At 41.7% G+C, this 22926-nt stretch overlaps 1 protein-coding gene across 1 annotated transcript; it reads left to right on the top strand.

Moving 5' to 3' along the window:
• The first annotated feature begins 526 nt into the window (after positions 1 to 526).
• On the top strand, positions 527 to 9079 carry rab38a (RAB38a, member RAS oncogene family). Its single transcript, XM_073491643.1, has 3 exons — positions 527 to 728; positions 4373 to 4653; positions 8924 to 9079. Exons 1-3 carry the CDS (start codon positions 527 to 529, stop codon positions 9077 to 9079), a joined length of 639 nt encoding a protein of 212 aa, XP_073347744.1.
• Positions 9080 to 22926: the final 13847 nt, after the last annotated feature.

Below are 22926 nucleotides of genomic sequence, written 5' to 3'. Positions count from 1 at the left end.
AATGCTTTATAAACCATAAATCAAACAGTTGTGCAGGTTTATAAACATCAGTTACAACTTCATAATAATGTTTAAAGATGAACTACAAAGTGTTAATTAAGTATTAACATCAGTTGCAACTTTAAATAAAGATGTCATTGTTTCTTAACATTGAAATAACTATTGACTACATTTTAATTAACTATAAATATACCAATTATTAAAGATGTTTTTCATAAACTGTTAACAATTCTTCTTCCACCCCTGTTGTCCTATCAAAACAGTGTTTATTCTCTCCATCTTGGAGCTCTGAAGCGCATCCCGGTGGCACTCCCATGCAGGCAGCTCCCCTGAGTGAGTCACAAGGTCCAGAAGTCTCTGCTCCACTTCCCTGTGTGGGCCAGGGCGTACCTCACCTCCCCTTCTCTCATTCCCAGCTCTCTTCAGTCCTCTCCGCTGCGCTGTCCTTGTGCTTCTCCCCTTTCATGCCCCCGGTCCTCTCCATTTACGGTGGATTCATGCTCAGCTCTCGCCCTCCTCGGTCGCCATGCAGAACAACCACCAAAAGGAGCATCTCTATAAGATCCTTGTGATAGGGGACCTCGGGGTCGGCAAGACCAGCATCATCAAGCGGTATGTCCATCACAACTTCAGCCCCAACTACCGAGCCACCATCGGGGTGGACTTCGCACTTAAAGTCCTCAACTGGGACCAGGAGACGGTGCGTCTGCAGCTGTGGGACATCGCAGGTACAGTCCAACTTTTACGCACGGCGCACATGAGATAGTTCCCACACAAGACGGTTTCTGTGACTTTGACTCAAACTTTACACATGTTTTTAGACGTGAGCCACAGCCGATTTAGTACATTTAAAGGAATAAATAGATTTGATAATTGAAGGTTATTTTTAAAGAAGTATGATTGGTCAAAAATAGATGCACATTAGTTTAGCCTGTTGGTTAAAATTCGTTAGAAAATCATTATATTGTGTTTTGTTTTCAAAGATCAAGCCGAAAATGGAAAATGCTTTGTTAGACAATTAAATAAACTGGCCCAGTCTATTAAAAATAATCAGTTAAATTGCATTAGCTCAAGGCTACATTTGTAAATTTCATTAATGTTAATGGAAAGCTGTGGTCCTGGAGGAAATTATGTTTATAATGACTCATAAATGAATCTGCTTCACACAATGAGGTGGTTATTATGAAGTCAGTTTTCAGTCATCCTTCATGCATGTTGTTTAGTGTTAGAGACAAATTTGTCCAAATACAAAATGAAAACATTTATCATGTCGGTTGCTCAAATGGAAATTAGACCTTTTCCCCTTTAGGAGAGACAACGAGTTGTATAAAGCTAGAGATTATTGAGCCTTTCAAAGTGTATTTTAGTCATACAGATAGATGTTAGATATAAAAAAGACAGACGTGGAGCATGAGACCATTTTAAAACACGCTCACAGAAGGATGATTTTGGGTTAATGTTCCTCATGGGCACCAGCTGACCTGTGGCATCGCTCACTTCAAATCACTTGGCAACGCATTTCAACAATTACACGTTTCTCTTTATTTACATTCACGCACACAAAACCAGTAAAGTCATGAGACACGTTCCCTCCCAGGTGACAAGATCACACATGACTCTCATTATATATTTTAAAGCAAGTCCATACCCGTGACCTTTGACCTTTCATAAACAGAAGCTGTTCAGCGCAGTGCAGTGGTGGCGCCCAGCTGTCGTTATCATTTTAAAAGATAGATCCGTCTTAACATTTAGACATAAGCCTTACTTTATTATCTTGAGCGTCCCTTGACTTTATGCGACAGCATCATGACGTGACATAAAATTAACAGGGAGCACCATGGCAACAGTCAGCCATCATTATCACTTTATAGTCATTAGTATGAACCACCCAGACTATCAGCTGGATTGTTGAGCCCTGAAATGATTGGTTTTCCCACCTAATTAGAGCTTTAATTAAATCATTGTTATAGGGTGGTCACATTTCTCCTTCTAAATAAACTAGTAATTCAATTTCACACACAAAAATACATTAATTCAATATTTAACAGGCAACCGAGTGGTCAGCCACCTATTCTGTGTGGCATTCCTCACCTCTCTTATTTTGAAGTATTTGTATTTTGTTCTATAAGATAATGAAAACATGTTTCCTCGGTTGTCTTCAGCGAACACAGAACTGAGAAATAATAAAGGCTTGTGACTGCGCTGCTAAGATAACAAACCTGAAGGCTACAGCAGTCTCATCTCACATGAGTGTCGGCTGAGGTTTTACCAGAAGAATCCTCTGACCCGCTGCTCTCTCCCCTCCTGTGCGCCCTCTCCAGTAGGCGCAAGCAGTCATGTGTCTCAAACTCATGTGAGTGAGATTTGAGGCCCGACCTTCTTGTGTACAGAAGGCTTTTATTGTGGGCTGAGAATGAGCGTCTCCCTCAGAGAAAAATACTATAGGTCTGTGCTGTATGTGCTCCCTACAAGCCTTTAGGTGGGAAATCTTAGTTACAGCATCCTTTGGAGTCCATGGATCATAGAGAGGACACTTGAAGATGGTTAAAATAATTATGTTAGCATCCAGTTTATATAAGTCACATCCAGAAAATATCTTCCAGCCCTGCCGTGGGTTTGTTTGGGGATTTGATGATGGAGTTTTTCTCATGCCACAGATGTGATAAATCACTTGCTGTTTCTGTGCATTTCCCAAGACAAATAATAACTTCAACTGTTCTATTTTTGGATGCCATTTTTCTACAGCCTGGGCTGACAGGGCTGACAGGGTGACAGGGCTAGCTGCACAGGCAAATCGGGATGAAGATGCGAGTAAGGCTGGTTTTAGGGCTTATTTGAGTCGTTTTTCAACTGTTCAACCTTTCAAAATCACATAGATGTATAGACATGTGGAGTTGTTGAAGTCTGTGTCTGCAGACCAGATATGAGACGGAGTAACTCCAGATGTTTTGGGCCTCTGCTCGACTTCATCACTGCTGAATTATTGCCAGTCCTCATATATATTAATTGATTCTCCTTGCTTCAAATGCCCCGAAATACCTACTTTTTCAATCAGCTTCTTTCCATGTTATCTACATTTTTCTACCAAACTTAAAGGAGTTCTGTCCTGTCAGTCCGTTGGCTTGTTAATGTCTGGTCTTCCATCTCTGTCAGGCAGCCCTTGAGCATCATTCAGTTGGCCCTGAATTTGAAAGAGAGATTGAAGTTAAAGATAGTAAAAACCGTTAACCATAACCGTTGTTTGTGGCTTCCTTGCGGTCTGAGCCTGATCAGCCCCCTGATCAGCACTGAGCATGTGCAGGTCATCAGAGATCAGAAAGAAGCGAGATGTCTCACTCCTCTGCAACTTCCGTTTAACGTCTTCTGGATGTAGTCTGATGAGGTGTGTCATGTGCTACTTTACAAATTTGTGATTATAAATGGGACACACAAGGGGAAAAACACAGAAAGGCAAACTCATCAACTGGCAATGTGAAAAGAGTTAACTGCCAATTATGAGCAGGTTTGTCTGCATTTAAAAAACCTGCGTATAGACGCTAATGTCGGTGTAAAAGTTGTATATGATCTCCCAGAAAAGCCTGGTGTGTTGGCTGACACAGAAAGTTAGAAACATTGTGGTATACAGTAATACTATCCTACAGTAACTCTGCCCTTCTGATACTGTATGTCCTTGAACAAGACAGCCCTCCCCCCCAGCTGTTCTGCAGCTGACCATGTGCTCTGATCCACCTGTGCACGAGAACAGAAAATATTCCTCCGGGCCTTAACACCGTAGCTCCTCTCCTCTGCTTTTTGATAGACCAGTGTAGTTTTTTGGTTAGCCCACAGTGTGAAAATGTCTTGCCCACAAGTTGATTGCGAGGCTGCTGCTGACAGGGCTCTCGCAGAAGTTACGGATGGGAAAATCAGTGTGGATACAACATTCCAACGGGGCTTACCGAATTAATTTCACCCTCAGGAATTTTTTACAGGCAACTTCACAAGCAGGCACACACAGAAAAGACACCTCTCCCCTCCCTCCATCCTGCTTCTATTCGTGTCTACATCTTTTAACAGTAAAAACATGCATGAAATGGCGTGCGTGTATCAAGTGTGTGTGTATTTGAGAGAGTGGGTGTAGAGGCATGTTGGGAATGCTTGCATGGTTGCACGTATGAGACATGAGTGTGATGAAATGACTAAATCGGATGACTCAGATTCAAGCGTCCGTGTGTTTGCTGCTGAAGTGAGACTGTATCACTTGCAGCCTTTTCGCTGCCAGCAAGTGGTACAAAATGGAAAGATGAATTTTTGTTTGTGCACCCGAGAGACTAAATGATCATTTTTTTTCTGCGTGTATACATCTGTGTCCTTGTTCCTATCTGTCCTCCAGGTCAGGAGAGGTTTGGCAACATGACCCGGGTGTACTACCGCGAGGCCATGGGCGCGTTCATCGTGTTTGATGTCACAAGGCCCGCCTCCTTTGAGGCCGTCACCAAATGGAAGGAGGACTTGGATTCCAAACTGACACTTGCCAATGGGAAACATGTAGCCACTGTGCTTTTGGCTAATAAATGTGACCAGGGCCGGGACGTACTGACCAATAATGGAATAAAGATGGAGCAGTTCTGCCAGGAGAATGGCTTCGTGGGATGGTACGAGACGTCTGCTAAGGTGAGAAAGATGAGACACACACGTACACATGAATACAAAGCCGTAACACAGCTGGCGGGATAGTGTCGTGAATACAAAGAGTCGCCTTCAACAGGAGCTCTGAGGTGTCTGCAGGTGTGTCCTTCAGTTCAAATGTCCTTGAGAAGCAGCTGACTCCCGAACAGCTCGACTGTGTCAGACCCAGCACCTGATTACCCTGTGGAGAGGCCACCGTGGAGGCATTCAGGATGTGAAGAAATCCTTTAAAAGTGCTGAGTTTTACCAGACTCTCAGTCTGCTCAGTATTAGCATATGAATAAAACCTCAGTCAGAAAGTGTTACGGTTGAAATTGCATCAGGTGCTCGATCATCCAGACAGGATGTCCGAGAATGTTGAGAGAAGATATAAATCCACTGTGTTTAACTGACTGACACAGATTTTTAAAGGAATACATTAACATTTAGGGAAATAACTTTTCCTCACTAACTCGCTTTCCAGACCAGAAGATGGATACCACTCTCATGTGTTTGTTAATATCAGTCTGAAAAGATGGATGGCTTTGCTTAGCATAAAGACTGGAAACAGGGGGAAATGGCCAGCCTGATGTTATCCAGTGGTAGAGAAAAATACCAGCACTTCTGTAGCTCCTTTTACACAGAGATCGTGCAACACTGACGCAATAATGACCCTTCTTTACGCTTGCTTTTGCTTTTAAGTATAATGCTGCCCCAGTGTGTGATTTTGGATAGCATGCCGCCATTCAAGAAGCAAAAGAGACATGCCGTGTAAAAAGACAGCATCGGCATCTAGTGTGACATCATACATACACAACGACAATCATTAACCATCATTTAGTGTCCCTGTTACATGATGGTTGATCTTGTCCTCTGCTTGGATCATAAGGAACTCCCGGCTTCCTCACCCCAATTTGCAGACATTTTCAGTTGTTCTTCTTAGCTTAGCTGCTAACTGCTGCTAGCTGCATGTAAGATCTTCAAATTGCACACCTAACAAATTGTCAAAATGTCCCACCCCTCTCCCATCCTGCCGCCTTGCTGGCTCACAACAGCAACAATGACCCCCATCCACACACTGTACTTTACATAAAGAACGGTGACGCGGAATAACGACTGAACTTTCCCGCCTCGAAGAGGTTGCGTGAAAGGGGTTCATGGTTGCGTAAATTAACCCTCAAGTGGTATGTGATGCAGATACAGCCATAACCAGCCGATCAATACATTGATGAACATAACAGTAAACCTGCTTTCGGCTATCAGTTAAAGAAAAGCATGTGTCACTTAGAAATTCATATTTGATCTAAAACTTATGTTTGATCTAAAAACGCACTCTAAATGATTGAAGATGTACAAAAGTATATGCCGCTATTTATTTATGTTTGCAAGCTGTCAGTTTATGGGCATTACAGTCCATCTAAGTTAACCTTCACAGCCCGGACTGGACAGATAAAAAATATGAAACACAAACATGAAACTTCATAAAACCTCTTGAAAATGTTGATTAAGAACAGTGTACTTCAAGACTCACTGATGCAGACGGGGGTGAAAGAACGTGGTGAGTGAGTTCTGACAGTGACGTGAGTTGAGGATTCACCCACCTACACACAAGCCGTGATTACAGCAGCTAACGGGCAGCAGGAATCTCACAGCTGGATGTTGAGGGGAGAAAATAGACTGTGATGTGCACATACGCATGCACACACACACACACACACACACACACACACACACACACACACACACACACACACACACACACTCACACACCAAAGGCATCCATATACTGTACAGTACAAAAATTACATTTAAACTTGACAACCGAAATTGAAACACTCTCATTTATGGTGCTGTATATTAAAAAAAGGACAGTACTCAAAGTGCTTTCACTAAGGCAGCACAATCCGCTATTTATTTATTTTTTATTAATAGATAATATGCATTTGAACTGTGACAGGCAGAAGTGACAGACATGTATGCTGTGCTATGCTTATACAAATAAAATGTCCGGGATACAACGGCATCGCTTTATAATGAAAAGTGATGGGGACATAAGGGGCTCAGATGAAACAACACTTTTGAAACGGCCTTTGACATACGCAATATTAGGCAATGTCATGGGGTTACAGGAAAAAGACTGCATAAATCAATCAAACAATGCCAATATCACATCTACTGTAGATGCATTTTAGACATTAGAAACTACTTCAGAAAGCAGCACTGTCCTGTAACTCACTATCGTATTACGTGTCATTAAATTAAGCAAATAAGATGCAATTGGGCTATTCTAGCTAGCTAATCAGTCCCATGTGAAGTATTACATTCTGTATTGCAGTGTATGCTGATCACATCTATATCTAAGGAACAACAGGTTTCCCTTCATATGTTGTTGACTGTTGTTTATAGCGTATGTACATATCAGGTCCTGGGTTAAAATATTGTCAAACGTAGAGTCTGAAGCCCATACAGCTCTTTGTTTTGTGTTTGTTTTCATAAAAACCTGTGGAAATGTTTTTCAGCAGCGAGTGTGCAGCCATTTTGTACCGAAACTCATATTTGTAACCATAAATATAAAAAACACTAGACCTTGATTATCATATGATGACACCTTGATGTGCCATTTGTACAAAAAAGTATCGAGTATAGTTTACCTTTGAGCTGAGTGAGTGTTCAGAGTCTGTAACATAACCTGGGTACGCTCTACATGTACAGGGAACAAAGTGAATTTGACAGAGACGAGCGTTTCTTGTGTTTTATGTTGATTTGGAAGAATCTTTTGTTTGACATCTCCCAGTAAGTATGATAGATCACGACGTGACAGACGGAGGAGTTTGTGTGTGCGTGAGAAGTTAAAGGCTCTGTAGTCGGCACCATGTCACATCCCACTGAGCAGCACGCTGTTACATCTAATGAATATTCAGTATTTCTACTGCTACTGCATCACGCTTCATGATTTATATTAGCAAAGTTTTTTAATGTGCATGTGTGTCTCTTTCATCCATACTGGCTGCTGGTCCTCTCCTCATGTGAACCTCACCAGTGGACAATTTCTCTAGTTTACTCAGCTTTCAGCTCTGGTCCAAGTCGCTCTAAATCCTTTGTGTGGGTGCTGTCGAGGAGTTCATTTGTGTTTTATTTTGACGGGTAGAATAGGTTTGTGAAGCAGGCAGGACAAGGTTCTCAGGATTATCTCTCAGCTCTGTTATGTTGGCTGTAATCATTTCATAAATGGGCATCCTCGTGGGCAAGTTGTGTAAGACTGGCATCATGTAAGCACACGTGGTTTCAGACCTTTGTTGCTTGTCATCCCTCTGATTCCTGTCTCTACTCAATTAAGGCCTAATGTCCTCAAATATCCTTTGACAATGGCCTTACAGAAATAAAATGACAGGAAAGATGAAGTGCAGTGGTGCAAAAATAAACATGTTTTGAAACAATTCAAAACATGAGGAGAATAGATTAGACTGAGCAGCACTTCAGGCCTATTATTCCGGTCAGACTGTACTTTGCTGACCGAGTTTCATTCTCTCTTGTTAAAATTGTATCAAAGCTACTCAGCTGTCACCAATTTCCTGTTATTCATTGGCCAAATAATTATTTTGCTGTTGTGTTTGCATAATATTTTCATTCAACTGTAGTGTTTTTTGCTACTGTAAGAGTATACCCAATTTGTCCAAAATGGGGATAACTCATAACATAACAAATAATCAATTCAGACTTTTACACAGTTTCCTATACTTGTCTGATCACTTGTGACCAAGTCCTATATTTTTCTGTAGTATCATGCACTGGAGAAAAAAAAAGATAGAATTTTATGTATTTTTTTCTGTTTACTTTACATGTTTCCCTTTATTTTTGAAACACACAATTACAAAAATAGACTGTCAACTGATATGTCCAATGCAAAATAACAAAAATAAAATCTGTAACCATGAATAACCATACATTTTCCATTTTATTTATTTATTTATTTTTACAGAACATTCATTTTTTTTCCGACATAGGGTTAATAGTCTAATTACATTTAGCAACTTAATTTGTTAATTGACAGATATCTTAAAGGTGCATTATGTCAGAACTGGCCACTTGTTGAATTCATACTCTGAACAATAGGGGGCAGTATCTCACCAGAGTCACTGCTAAACTACAGCTAACTTTAACTGCCATTGGCTAGTTGTTTGCATTAATCAGTTTATCCCTCTTCTTCTTTTTCCCCTCCCCACCATTTCATACTCTCTCTTCCATGCATTCGTTCACTTTGTCCTCTCTTTTTCAGGAAAACATCAACATCGACGAAGCAGCTAACTGCCTGGTGAAACACATCATTGCCAGTGAGAGCGACATGCTCCAATCAGAAGTTCCCGACACCATCACCCCCCAGTTAGAGAAGGACAAAGGCGGGACATGCTCCTCCTGCTTTAGATCCCAGTAACAGCTCCTGACAGTTGGATGTCCTTTTGTATCTCATTACGACACAAAGTCGAGTTTGTCTGTGAGCAGGAGGCGGTGGAAGGAGAACGACTTTGGCTGTTTTTTAAGAAGCGTGTGTGGGTGCCAACTCGTTTCCTGTCTGGTAGCTCGGGTAAGGGGTGGAGGGTGGAGGAGGGGGGGAGGGAGGGGGTTGACAGAGAGGCATCTGGCTAAAGAAGAAATGGTTGGATTGAAACAGAGACAGAAAGAGAGATGGATGCAGCTGTGTGCGCTTGTCAAAGGCAAGGTCACCCTCTGGGCGACTTCAAGCCTTGACACTGCCACTTCGGTTACCATGGAGACACAGTTAATGAACACGCGTGCAGAAAGATTGCAGCAAATCACAGTTTATGTGTACTGAAGGTCCATGGAGGTGATCTCTATTTACAAACCATGTTAGCTGTCTCTCTTTCTTCGCCCTTCTCGTCCTCGCTTTCCTTCTTCTCCACTTTTCGCTCAGTTTCCTCTCCACTCCTTTCCTTCTGTGTCTGAGTTTGTCTCTGCTTGTCCTCCCTGACACCATTTTGAGTACTTCACATGCCATTCTGGGCTGATGAGTGGGCAAAAAGCACATTTATATCTCGTAAGTCAATGGTTTTATATGAAATTTATATTTCACTGTTCAATATTTGTAATATTTGTAATTGTGGGATAAATGCATATATACACAAACATGTACATATTATACCCAGTATAATGAGACAGATTATAGAACCAAAGATGTATCCAGTGTTCAACATGTTCATATGAATAAACCACAGCTTTACTGACTTATGTCTGGGTGTGATTAAAAGTTTTTTTTTTTATTAAAAAAATACTGTGTACATGTATTTCAGTTCATCTGGCTGACTGGACCCATTCACATTAAAGTTGGATGGAGGCATGCTGGGAATTATATGAGGTCACTAAACTCTATTAAAGCAACATTTACACTGAATTGTAATAAGGAGAATGGTGCCTCTCATTCCCACTCTGCACCTGAACGCCTCTTCTATGTAACTTGGGTTGCCGGGTACAGTCTCCCTTGAAAAGTGTGTATATCTTTACAGCACTACATCACACACTTTTTGCAAAATGTTTTCTGGTTTTCCCTCTAATGTCCTCCGGCTACTCTGCCTCAACTCTGTGCAATTTGCAGAGTTTTTTAACGGACAGATTGCATTACTTGTTGCTAAAGTAGCCACTAACTTCTGATAACTGTGGCTACTCTCAGCTAGTTAGCTAAGTTAGCCATGTAGCTAGCTATGGGAAGTGTTGGTGTTTACAAGGCTAGAAGAGGAGGTTGGAACTGCCAGGAGGAGGTTTTCAGGCCCGGGGTGACTGGTGGGGAGCCGGCAAGCAGGTAACAGAAGAGGCTAAAGAGGATGTTGACGGAGGACGCTTAGAAGAGAGCCACTAACGTTAGCAACAGTGAGTGGAAAAAGTGTTCTTTTTTATTTGATGGCTTGGTTGATGGCGTGAAGTTGTGAATGAATTGCGAGCAACCATGCCTTTCTATCTCCATCACACAAATGACAAATGGCATTGTGATAATACCAGGATTGGCACAGTAATACAAGAGAAATCCCCACAGTGGAAGACGCCATGTTGGAAATGTCCGGTCGTAACATTACTGATGATGTCTGAGGGTCTTGAGGTCTTCTCACATTTCATTGGGTGGCGATTTCCACTACTAACTCTTGCAACTCTGTTCTGAGGAGCAAGGGGTTCACCCGAAAACCAGGGGTAGGGGTAAAACTTGGGCCTTAGTCTCAGAGTGTAACCGTTGGTGAGAGCTTTGCAGAAAAAAAGGCCTCAAGACAGTCGCTGAGCTGGCCTTGCTGCTGGAAAAGAAAGTATTATTAGCCTGCTTGCCAAGTTATGTCTTGTGTTTTTGTACTTGCTTGATGTTTGGCTGTGATAGCACAGTAGTCAATGTTAGTTTTTGATAATAAATTATGTAATCAAACAAATGCACATGTGCAGCTGTCCAAATTAATGGCAGTGGTGAAAGTTAATAACACTTAGAAACTGTAAAACACCTGTGAGAGGACTATTGGTGTGTAGGTTGTAGTAGTGTGTAATCCAATCTTTATATTTTAATAAGTTAGCAAGAAAAGTAGGTTTCATTGCCATCACATCTTTTATCTCTGCACATATACAGTGTGTATCCAGATATTTTGTTACATATATAAACATGACTAACATGAGAAATATAGATGGGGCTGTGGGAAAGAAAATATTACAACCCTTTTCTGAAGGTGTACCTGGTACAATGAAAATCAAGTGTGTTTTTGGATCATTGCAGATCATGCTTGATTTACACCACCGTGTTCTCTCCCTGATTAAATCACTAACAGTTATAAAAACAAACAGGCAGAATGTGATGTTTTAATCACCTCTCTCTGATTTGTAACCAGAGCTACATCATTATTGCCAGATCTACATGCAAAAATAAATAGTCTATTATTTTTAGACGGTGGTTGTTAACATCAGACAGCAGCAAATTTACAGATTTAGTCAAAGCATAACAAATTGATACAATTCGAACATCTCCTGGCGCCGAGCCACAGAATCAATGTCTCATTTCAGTCATGTGTGAAAACATTCATTCCTCCTAGAGGAGCACTATTTTTCTTCTGCTGTTTTTCTCACTGTATGTGTTACCGGTCGCTCCTGCTGATATGTTGAAAATCTGATTTTCACAGAGAAAAAGTTCAGATTCCAACAAAATAGGTGTTGTTTTTTTCCCTCAGTGACCTGCCTCTGACCTGCCATGTGACTGTAGCCAGCATTTTACTTTCACACCACTGTATGACTGTTGTACGCTCTCCCTTAATATTGATGATCATTTCTATGTTATGCAACAGAAAAATATTTTTATAAATATAAATGTAGATCAAACATATGAAAATATTTTTTAACCTCATAATAACATATGACCCTAACATGAAGAGCTGACGCAGGCTTATGTGTGAAATTAGTGTCATCTTTACATGTATTGAAATATATATTTAATAATGTACTTGGAATGTAGTTTTGAATATAATAATTGATACATTCTTTATAAACTGACAGTTATACCAATTATTTCAGATATTGTAAAAAATACTGACATATATATGGAAATAAATATATGTGTTTTCATAATTTTATTTTGGGTTACTACTAGAATATGTCTACGTGCTTTAATGCTCAAAAAACACATACGTTTTCTCAAACTGTCCAGTCTAACAGCCCTCGTTAGCCTTTTAGCCTTTACGTCTCTTTACATGCCAGACTAGCCACTAGGCATAAATTATGCAAATGTATGACACGATGACGTAGTGTGATGTCACAAAGTCACAGTTTTTGTGAAAAGTTTTTAAATACGTGTCAGTATGTAGTTCCTATGTATTTGAGAACAAAAGCAGCTTCTAGTTTGGGTTGTTGGCTGTCATTTGTGAACATCAACATTAAGTTAACTGGTTTCAGTGACTAAGCAGTCACACAGAGAAAGAGCCAGATTAGGGCTACCACCGACATTTCCTTGGGTATACTTTTTAAATCCCGTCAGAGATTTAAGTCAGCTCGATAAAAAAACGTTTGTACAAATGCTGCACCAAAACATTACTGTACTGTTATCCAGCCTTTTCCAGTCTCCTCTCCTTACTCCCGCCTCAGACAGGCACTGTCTAATTATTGTCCTCTGCAGATAACATCCTGTGCCTCGTTTAACACTGTGGTTTCTTTTCATCCTAGGGTGGCAAAGACACAGTCTATCGTCTTGCACGGCCTCTGCCGGATATTGGTTTAGAGGTGGGGGCACGTGTTGGAGAAAGACTGTGTCACTCTCTAATTTGTAATAATTAGATCTGGTTTTCAGCATTGATGTTACAATTTGAAGGGGCAGGAAGAGAGGTTATGTGCAGTTATTTGGGAATTTTCCCCCTCGGCGGCATGTCAGAAGCCAACCCCCCCTCCCTCTCTGTACACCCACACAGGCACCCCCCTCACACACTGAAACACACACAGATGATCAGAAGATTTCGCAGATTTATCTCTCACTCTGTGCTGGTCTCTAAGGCAACAAGCCGCCGGGAAAAGTGATAGTTTCTCTTTACTTACAGGCCCCGTGCTTGTTGTTCTTTCCCATGGACCAAAGAGAGAAGAAGAAAAGGAGAGAGAGAGCGAGAGAGAGAGAGAGAGAGAGAGAGACCATAACAAGGGACTGTAATCACAAGACTTCTCAGTCATACAGGATAAGGAGGTAATAAGCTGCACGTGATTTCAGGATGACTTCAGTCTCTCCCCCTCTCTCACACACACTCCCACATGGATATTTTACACACAGCTTTACCTGTCGAAGCTGTCACGATGTTTGTGCTGTAAATTGTATTTTTTCTCTCAAGCATTTCACAAACACACTCATTCGCTGTAAATCCAGCTGCTTGTTCTCAGATGACAAATTACCCTTTGAAGATAAAGGATATTCATTTTTCAAGCAGTGATGCACGCAGGTATAAATAACAAAATGTTATGAGTGCGGCAATAAAACAGTCCCAGTGAAAATACAGGCACTGAGCTCGGTTGTAGTGCTACTATATGGTCGATAAACATTGAGAGAGGTGTTGGAAGTGGAGGCTGTGGCAGGCGCACTCTGGCTGTGAATTAAGCACACAGTAAAATGGAATCGATGAGCAGGAGCCACAGGGGACCAGGGGATGAATGAAAATAGAGGCTGCACCTCCGACTTTGATCGATAAGTGTGTGTGCGTGTCTGTGTGTGAGCCTGTGTGCGTGTGTGTGTGCGTGTGTGTGTGTGTGTGTGTGTGAGTGACCTCCCAGCAGCACAAGTCCCAGTGAGTTTTAAATGGAGTGCTATGTGGAATATCAAAGTCCTACTTTGGATGACTCACCATTCACAACCAGCTCGGCCGGAGAGAGAATCCGCTTCAATAGCAGACCTGGGTCTCACACAGACACACACACACACACACACACACACACACACACACACACACACACACACACACACACACACACACACACACACACACGCAAACAAACAAATGTACAATTGATTACACTTGAGGATTTGTTTCCACTCGCAGCAGGTACTATTTGACTCAGTTGTGTGGGACGTGATATTGTTTGGTTATTTTTGCCACCAGTCCCAGTGGCACTTTGCTCTCTTTGATTTGATGGAAATTACAAGCTTGTTATATAAAAAGGACTGTTTGTTTTTCACAAGGTCATTCATGTGTCAATGCTAATGGTAGTTTTAAATGCTTATTTAAAGCAACATTATGTAACGCTTTCACCTTAAAATAACAGCTTCTGAATCATTTTCATGGTACAGTGTCTTCTAATAGGGTGAATGGTGTCCTGGGATTTGTATTTACGACAGTGGTGTTGCACTCAGAAACTGTGGGGGGCGCCAAATCGCACAAAATGCCAATTTCAACATAATGTTGCTCTTACATCTGGAAAGGGGACAACACTTGAAAATTAGGCTAACTGTGTCACATTTACAGTGATGATGTGCACTGAAAAATAAATAAATAAAATAAAATACATTAGTAGATAAAGGTAAAGTTATTCCTTTAAGAATAGAAATTTGTGTCGCCATTAGGACCAGTATGTGAAGTGTTCATGCAAAAAATTAGAAATGAAATTTGAGGAGGATACTTGTGGAGGCAACAGGATGAAACGGTGGTCACACAGAGCAGTCACAGCTCTATATCTGTAGCTTTAGACCAAAGATACACTTGCTTCTAACAACGTGTTCGGGTATGCATGAGAGCTGGTGTATCCTGTGTCCGTTTGGGGCGTGAAATTAACACTATGCATGTGCAAGATTCATTATGCACACAAAGGGTAGGAGCAGTGTAGGGTCGGTATGAGGATGTGCCAGGGTCAGGAACCAGCAAGCCAGTCAGCAGCAGCAATGGGAGAACAAGCTAATACATGCTGTCCAGTGGTATCCTCCAGTAACACATGCAGTACATAGGCAAGTATGTGAACAACTATGTTCACGATGCAGCCGGTTGTCTTTGAGGACATGTGGTTCAAAAGCAAGTATATCTCTGGCCTTAGCCTCGTTTCCACCAAGCAGCCTGGTTCAGTTCAGTTCAGTTTGTTCCGGTCCCTTCTGTTAAGGCACCTTGCATATTGATCCAGCACTTAAAGGGTAAAGAGAGAAACACTGCAGTCTGCTGATTGTTCGACAGAATCGTCAGGAGCACAAACACCTGCCATTTTCAAAAATCTCACTGATTGCGAGAGAAAACATTCCAGACTCTTCTGTTTTGTTCAAAATTTCAGTGCGCAACTTCGTTTCATGGACAATCTGGGATGTGTAGACATTCCTCTGTACAGGAGGAAATACAGAGAGAGCTGGATGGAGCAAATAGCAACAAGAAGGTTTTTCAGCTTTTCACAGTGAATGGTGGCCCAGGGCTTCCAGCGCACATCCGAGCAATGCAGAACGAAATGCGAAAATGCTCAGGAGTGATTACGGAAGGATTGGGGAGGAGAACAGCCGGAATGATGTTATTAGAAAAAGCTGGAGATGGTTCAACACGATGGATGGCATCTATGACCACAAGCCGACAGGTATAGGGGAATCGACACGGCCATGATTTAGTTGGAGACCATAATGGATGCTGACAGGCTCACCTGTTGGTTAACCCCAACATTGCTCCATCTCAGCATCAAATTGCTGCTCTTACCTCTGAGTCAAGTGGCTGCATGTTCTGTAAGATGTTGGAAAGATTGCTGCTGTGCTCCCCTTGAACTCACCAGAAAAAACAGAAATGAGCAGTTGCGATGCACATAAACCCAACTGGAGTAATTTCAGGCAACCATTACTTCTATTTTGTATGTTTTCTACCCTCTCATGGTTTCTGCTGCCAAAGCACATGCTGTAAAAGATGTTATGTACTGCCAGAGACAACAAGCTCCATAATGTACCCTGACCAGCTCCCGACTGAGTGGAGGGGCTGTTCAGACAGCAGAGAACTCTCCACCTGGGTCTAAATCACACACAAAATACTGTGCTGGGAAAGAGGACACAGGTGTGTGTCTGTCAAAGCCAGACTCAGCTCACACACTGTCATGAGCCAAAGAACAGGAAGTCATTTCTTTAATTTCCTTATACATGTGATGGATTACTCAGTCACACCAGGATTTAGCTCTAATTTTGTATTTTTGTCTTTTGCAGCTTTATGTCACTATAATGCTGATAAAGAACGACAAGCAGTGTAGTCTCACTTTCACCTGATTAACATCACTGTCACACAAAAGAAACATCTCAAAGTCACTGGATAAACACATTTTTGAACCTTTGACAGAAAACACAGCTCTTAGATCTTAATACCATTCCAGGACTACAAGGCTCCTCATGTTTTATATGAAAGGAACAGGAGATGAATGCCATCATCTGTTGTTACAATTAACGACTGTAAAATCCCTGAAGGGTTCAGTGGATTATCGGTGTTTCCTTTCAAGCCCTGTGTGAGTTTGACTTTTAATTATCTGCAAACTTTAAAACGCTTGTGTTTTTTCAGCTCAGCACTTTTCAGTAAACCGACTTCTTTAAATGCACATATACAAGCACAGAGCAGGCAGTCACACGCTTTCAGGTTCAAACAACAAACACTAGTTTTTACCGACTCATCAAAGGCAGCTTCCTATGCAGTTGGATCGCTGCCTGCTTTGAAAACTTGGCATCATCCCCCTAAGTCACAAATTTGGTCTGTTATCCTCACTGCCACACAGATCATCAGTGACTGACAGAGCCTGCCTTTTATTTGAACAGGCTGTCTGTGTATGAGGTGACACATGGGCTCCGTGATTAGCTCTGCCAACTAACGGCAAGAAAAATGTAGGCACTTACTGTGCTGAGTTTGCACCGTCTTCCTGTTTCCTCACAGACATTAGGTAGAATGGGAGCTCTAGACTGCCAGCAGATGAGTGTGTGTGCAAGTGCAAGAGAGGCCCAGCCTTTCTCATGCAGAAAACAACTTGAGCTGCAAGTACTGTAGTAGTAATCATTACATGATTATATGAGTACTCAGTACTCATATAATGAGCGGGACCAACCCATCTTCAAACTCGGCCTTCGTTTTTATCTCAACACCAGTAAAGTTTTATGTGACAAAATCTGTCCACAAGCAGACTGGTCTCGCAGTCAGACCTATCCACAGCACTGGAGACTTGGCTGGTGCTAAACGGTCTAAACCCAAGATGCAGCGACTGTGCCCTTGCCAAATAAGGTCAGGGGGGAACTTATTTTGCATGTGGAGAGGCGAGCCCTGGCGTTTAAATGGCGTAATCCCCGCAGAAGGTAACAGCTGCTTGTTTAGGGTCTTACTTTTAGTGGCCCTGTTGGTGTTGGGGTAGCTTGCCATTTTTGGTGTGTAGCTTGCCAGCTGGGAGGTTGTTGTTGTTGTTGCCTCACGTAGCGACGAGGATGTTGAAAACAGTAGGAAGAGGGGAATGACAGGTTTTTACCTGCAGTCTACATCAGGTGAGCCAGCCAGACAGACTAGGTGAAAGCTCGGACAACATCCATTTTTCGAACTCGGCCTTCATTTTGATCTGAACTACACACTTTCTTTTCAGTTTCATGACTTGCACAGTTGTGATGATATCGCTGTAAAAAAATCTGTCCACAGACAGATAGACAGACGGACAGACAGACGTATAAGCACCAAGCAAATTGCTCTTATATTAGTTTCAGCTACAAAAGCCACACACACACACACACACACACACACACAAAGTGACAATATCTTCAGCTGACGATGTTGCCACTGGTAGATAAATAAATAAATTGTCTAAGCATTCGAAGCTATTTGTTTCTCATCCAAAAGTGGAGTGATAACTTGTGTAGGATGTAATATAGTATGCTGTGGGGTATACTTTATTACATTTATTTCAGAAAAACAAACTAATAGACAGTGTTCAGACCCTGTTTGATTTATACTAAAATTAAATACAGAGCACTTACTGATCGAATCTAAATAGGCAATATCGATGTGCAAAAAAAATAGTTGTGCTTTGTTTTCATGTCTTTTCTGATGGATATTTCCACATATTACACATGTGGTGTGTCAGCTTAGTTCAACAGAACTTACAGCCCAGACTGATGTCAGTATATCAATGACAGCCAGTACACTGCCAGTCTGGGGATCAGCACCTTGGACAGCGATGGTCGAAAATGTTAAAAGCATGGCTGGATTATTTTTCAGTAAATCATGTTTTACACCTTATTGTGCCACTAATTGCTGTTTTCTTAATGCGCTGATTCCATGCTCTAGGTACATGATGCCACAGTGTCCTCTAAAGAGACAATAGGGTTACATTTGTGTCACATTATCATACAATTGCACCCAATCTGTCCAGTCTGCCCTCTTTATATTGTGGCAGAAGGAAGGGAGGGAAACGCTGGCGTTATTTATGTCAGTATAGATTTAACGGTTTCCACTTTATAACAAGTGTGTCTCGGCTCAGGAAGTTGATTGCTGCTGCATCGTGTTTGTCCCTGGGATGAGTCTTTTGGCCAAGGCCACTGCATGTGCGTGTGTATGTGTGTGTGTGTCAACAGAGTATTTGCCTGCTCTCTTTGCCTTGGCAGGGAAAAAGCTGTGTGGAATATTGGTCAGCGATGCCCTTCCCCTGTGTGCCAATTCTCTCTCCTCCATTGTGGATGTGTGCAGAGCAGCATGTGTACAGAATATCCATGTTAATGTGACCTTGTGTTGAGTGTGAGCTACCCTATTAAAATCCTGCCACATCTGTTGTGTGTTTGTGTGTTTCTGTATGAGTGTTCGTCTTCTTGATGCAGAAAATCATCTCATGATTTTCTGCACTGTGGTCCTCTCTGTGGTGCCTTATAGCGCTATTCAGCAGCGCATTGCACAAACACTGCAAACCAACGAACAAACTGGAGATTAAACAAAGGTAATACTCTGCATCCATCATATAAGAATTGGTCACCTCTCAAATTCATACTCCAAACAAACAGGGGGCAGCATATCACCAGAGTAACTGCTAACTGCTGCAAACTGTAGCTGCTGTAAGCTAGTTAGCTCAGTTGGCCTTGCAGCTAGTGGTCCAAACTGTGATCTTTGCTGGTTAGCATGCGTAGATGCAACACAGTATGTAGATGTTTTTGACATTAAATCTAAACTGTTATTTCTTCACATTCTGTTGAAAATTTTAGTTAATTATTGCACATTTTAAACTTATGTTGAATGTGTTATGTTATGAAAGAATTTTGGTTAAAAGACTTCACTGAAATTATCAACAGAGTGTGGAGGAATAAGAGTTTTGACGTTATGATATCTATGTGTTGTGTTGCTATGTGTAGCATGCAAACGAGCTAGCCCTGGTTCAAAACTCCATTTGCATAATAGCACTTTTAACACCGCTAACAACACTTTCGTTTCTGATACCTTGAAAGAATTCCTGAGGGAAATGACTCTTGGGTGGCAGACGGAGTACCGGGGAGCGTGGATGTTGATGTGTTGGGGGTCAGACTGCATGGATGGATGGATGGATGGCTGGAGAGTGGGTGGACAGAGAGAAGGGAGGTGGGCGGATGAGAGGTGTGTTGCCAGGCAGGCAGCGTGGGAGTTCGAGGGCACGTTCAAGAGTTGTGTCTGTGAGCGTGTGTGTGCCTCCTCTCTGTGTGGGCGAGCGAGCATGGGACCGAGCGAGCGCTCACGTGGAGGCAGTTGTCATGGCAACAGAGGATGTCGTCTCGTTCCGCAAGATCTCAGCTGTCCCAGAACCCCACAGACCTCTCTCCTCTCTCGGTCTTTCTCGTTCTGTTTCTCCTGCTTACACATTATGTTTTCTTTGGACCAAAACACTGGCTTGCTCCTCTTTCTATTCTCCAGCCCCATTTCCCTGCTTCTCCAAATCCCCTGTGCTGCTCCTCTTCCACAGCTGTAGAGATAAATAGAGGTAATAAATTGCAGTGAGGCTGTTTATGTATGTGTGTATATGTGTTTGGATTTTCGTTCTAATGACCTGTACAGGCTCATGGGTAGGATTTTCCTACACAGGGAGCGGTAATTCACCTTACCTCACTCGCTCCCTCACTGCCTCCCCCTCGCTCCATCTCAAATGGTACACACACACGGCCCATTAATTCACAGCTCTACTGATTTAGCTTCAAAACACAGAGGCCGCTTAACTCTGTCAGGCTTGTGACCCTCAGGCATTTTCTGGTATCCCACCGGCTGTGGAGGTTGTTTGAAAGCTAAATAAGTAATCATCAAAGATAAAGATATTCTAACTTCGTAAAAAGCAACAAAGCACCTAAAGACTGGAGTAAATCCTCGATATATCTGATGTGTGTGCTACAGGGTAATATAATGAAAACAAGAAATGTAACTATAAAGGACAGGCTCAGATAGACGCGGAGCTTCTTGATGAGTTGTAGTTTTTATTCACAGACAAGTAGCCTAACTTGTACTGCTAACTCACTGCACTGTTCACAGCTATAATGTTACTGCTTGCTTCATACTTCATACCCGCTGACGTTAATCATGAAAGGAGTTTGCTACTTGTATAACACCTTTTAGTTTAAAAATCATCAGTGCTGAGGCCCTGATGGCGGAAACCCAGCTTTATAAGACGTTAACATATCAGTGTTGTTTTTACAGCATGTTGGCCAACACATATTCTCATGCTGCTTTAGATCAAATATATTGCAAAAATATCAGCCTGCAAACTAATCATTTAGCTAGCGTCTCTTATTGTTTGATCATGTGTGCATGTGATGATGTTTTTCTGCCCAAGATCACAACCAGTGTGTAACCCTGACCCACTGCTCCTGGTTATAGCAGCAGCAGCACTGTGAGCAGATTAGGGCATTCTTATCAATGCTACACATCACATGCAAGGTCAAGGAATGTGACCTGTATTGGCCCAAACATCTAATCTCTTCTCCAGGTTTACTCTGTAACAACAGTCTGGCGCCATGTTTACATTAACATCCAGTCAGCTGACACTCTAATCCAGACCACACGCCAATAAAAGTTATTGGACTGAAGACATCGTCATCACTTCATTTATTATATTTAAATAAACATATTGTTCAATTGTACTGTATGATTAGCTGAATAGGACAACTCAGCATGTCTATACATTATAATCATATAATGCTAACAATGCTCTGTGCACAGCAGTGCTTTCCTACCAGGGTGTTGATGATCAACTGAGTAATTCGTCAAGCACACAAGGAGGTTTCTATAATGTATATCAATTAATTAAAGCTATTTGTTGCTGCAGAAGTGATACTGTGCACGTGGAGTGTCTCAAAACAGCAAGCCTTACAACCTCTTGTGTTTATTCAGGAGCACCTTACATACATTTATGTTAAAGTTGCATTTATTTACAAGAAACTTTTGTCTGAAACAACTTACTGTTTTTAACAGATACGTTGGGAGTATTTTGGGCTTTAGGCGGACACGTCAAAAACCCTACCATTAATGGACCACTCGTGACACCGCATGAGCTCCAGAAAATGAATAAAACATACTTGTGCGTGAATAAGAATCTCTGTGTACAGACAGGTTTTCATTGGTGCATTCACACACTGGTGCAATGTCATGGCAGCTTTTGCATAGATATAGTCAACGTTTTCAGCATTTAAATAAAGCAAGACTTGCTAGAAAATGATAAAATTACCCTTTAAAGAAATAATTGTGGAAGTAAAGCCAACATTTTCCATTTTTCTCAACAATGGAACTCAGTTTTTTTTTATTCTTCTCTCTAAATGTCTAAACTGTAAATCATGTCATAATGCTGTAACCAATTAAACCCTGAAATCTTGTGGCAGCAAGCCATTGCTCTGTTTTTCTCACCTCTACCACCCCTGTGTGCCTTTACTCTCTGCTCCTGAACCCCCCTCTCTCTCTCTCTCTCTCTCTCTCTCTCTCTCTCTCTCTCTCTCAGACAAACAACGTGCAATGTGATTTATTGCTGTATTAGCAACAAGCCCTGTCCCTGGGAGAGCGAATGAGGGGAAAACAGGACAAACATACGAGACCACCTGAGACCTGACAGTGTGCTCATCTGTCCACACTTACTGGAAGCAAGGAGGTGAAAGACAGAAGGTACAAGGGCATGAGGAGGAGAGGAGATGAATGTAGAATCTGTGGAAAGAAGACAATGGATAACAAAGTCTGCTGCGATAATGAACACATTCTGAATTGTATTTATCAGAATGTACTGTGGGTAGAGATGATGGAAGAAATAATGCTGCGTACACTGAAAAGACCAGATATCACGTACATTTTATACACCATTTGGAAGCACTGGAGTTGCAGGTGGATGAAAACCTGTCTAAGGGGCAACTCTGAAGTTTTTATATTTTTGTCGGTGCTCTAGTCCAGGAGGAAAACACAGGATGACAAGCGACTCAAGACGCTGTAGAGAGAAATAGTTCAACAAACACAAACAGCACTTTAAAGTTTTGGTGGTGTTGGTACCACAACGCCTGCAACATAGAGACTTTTTCCAAAACCTATAGCTCACCAACCACATCTATTAACCTGCACAGTAACAGGAGATGATACAAAGAAGCACTGAACCAGTGAAAAAACTGATTATAATCATGAATAAAATCAACAAAAGCCAGAAATGATCACTTTTATATAATATATAACACAATAATATATTATATTGGGTTTGGATTACATGTGTATGAGCTGTCTTTCTTATCAGGAGGAGGAGCAGATGCTGGTGGCATTTTGAGACCACCTTTCAACCAATAACACCAGTTATTTTAAATGAGACATTACTGCCGTGATTGCAGCGACAAAAGTAGGT

Source organism: Pagrus major, chromosome 2 (genome assembly GCF_040436345.1).
Source record: "Pagrus major chromosome 2, Pma_NU_1.0".
Lineage (NCBI taxonomy): Eukaryota > Metazoa > Chordata > Actinopteri > Spariformes > Sparidae > Pagrus > Pagrus major.
Note: the sequence above shows the minus strand (reverse complement) of the source record. Positions and strands in the feature narration are given on the sequence as shown.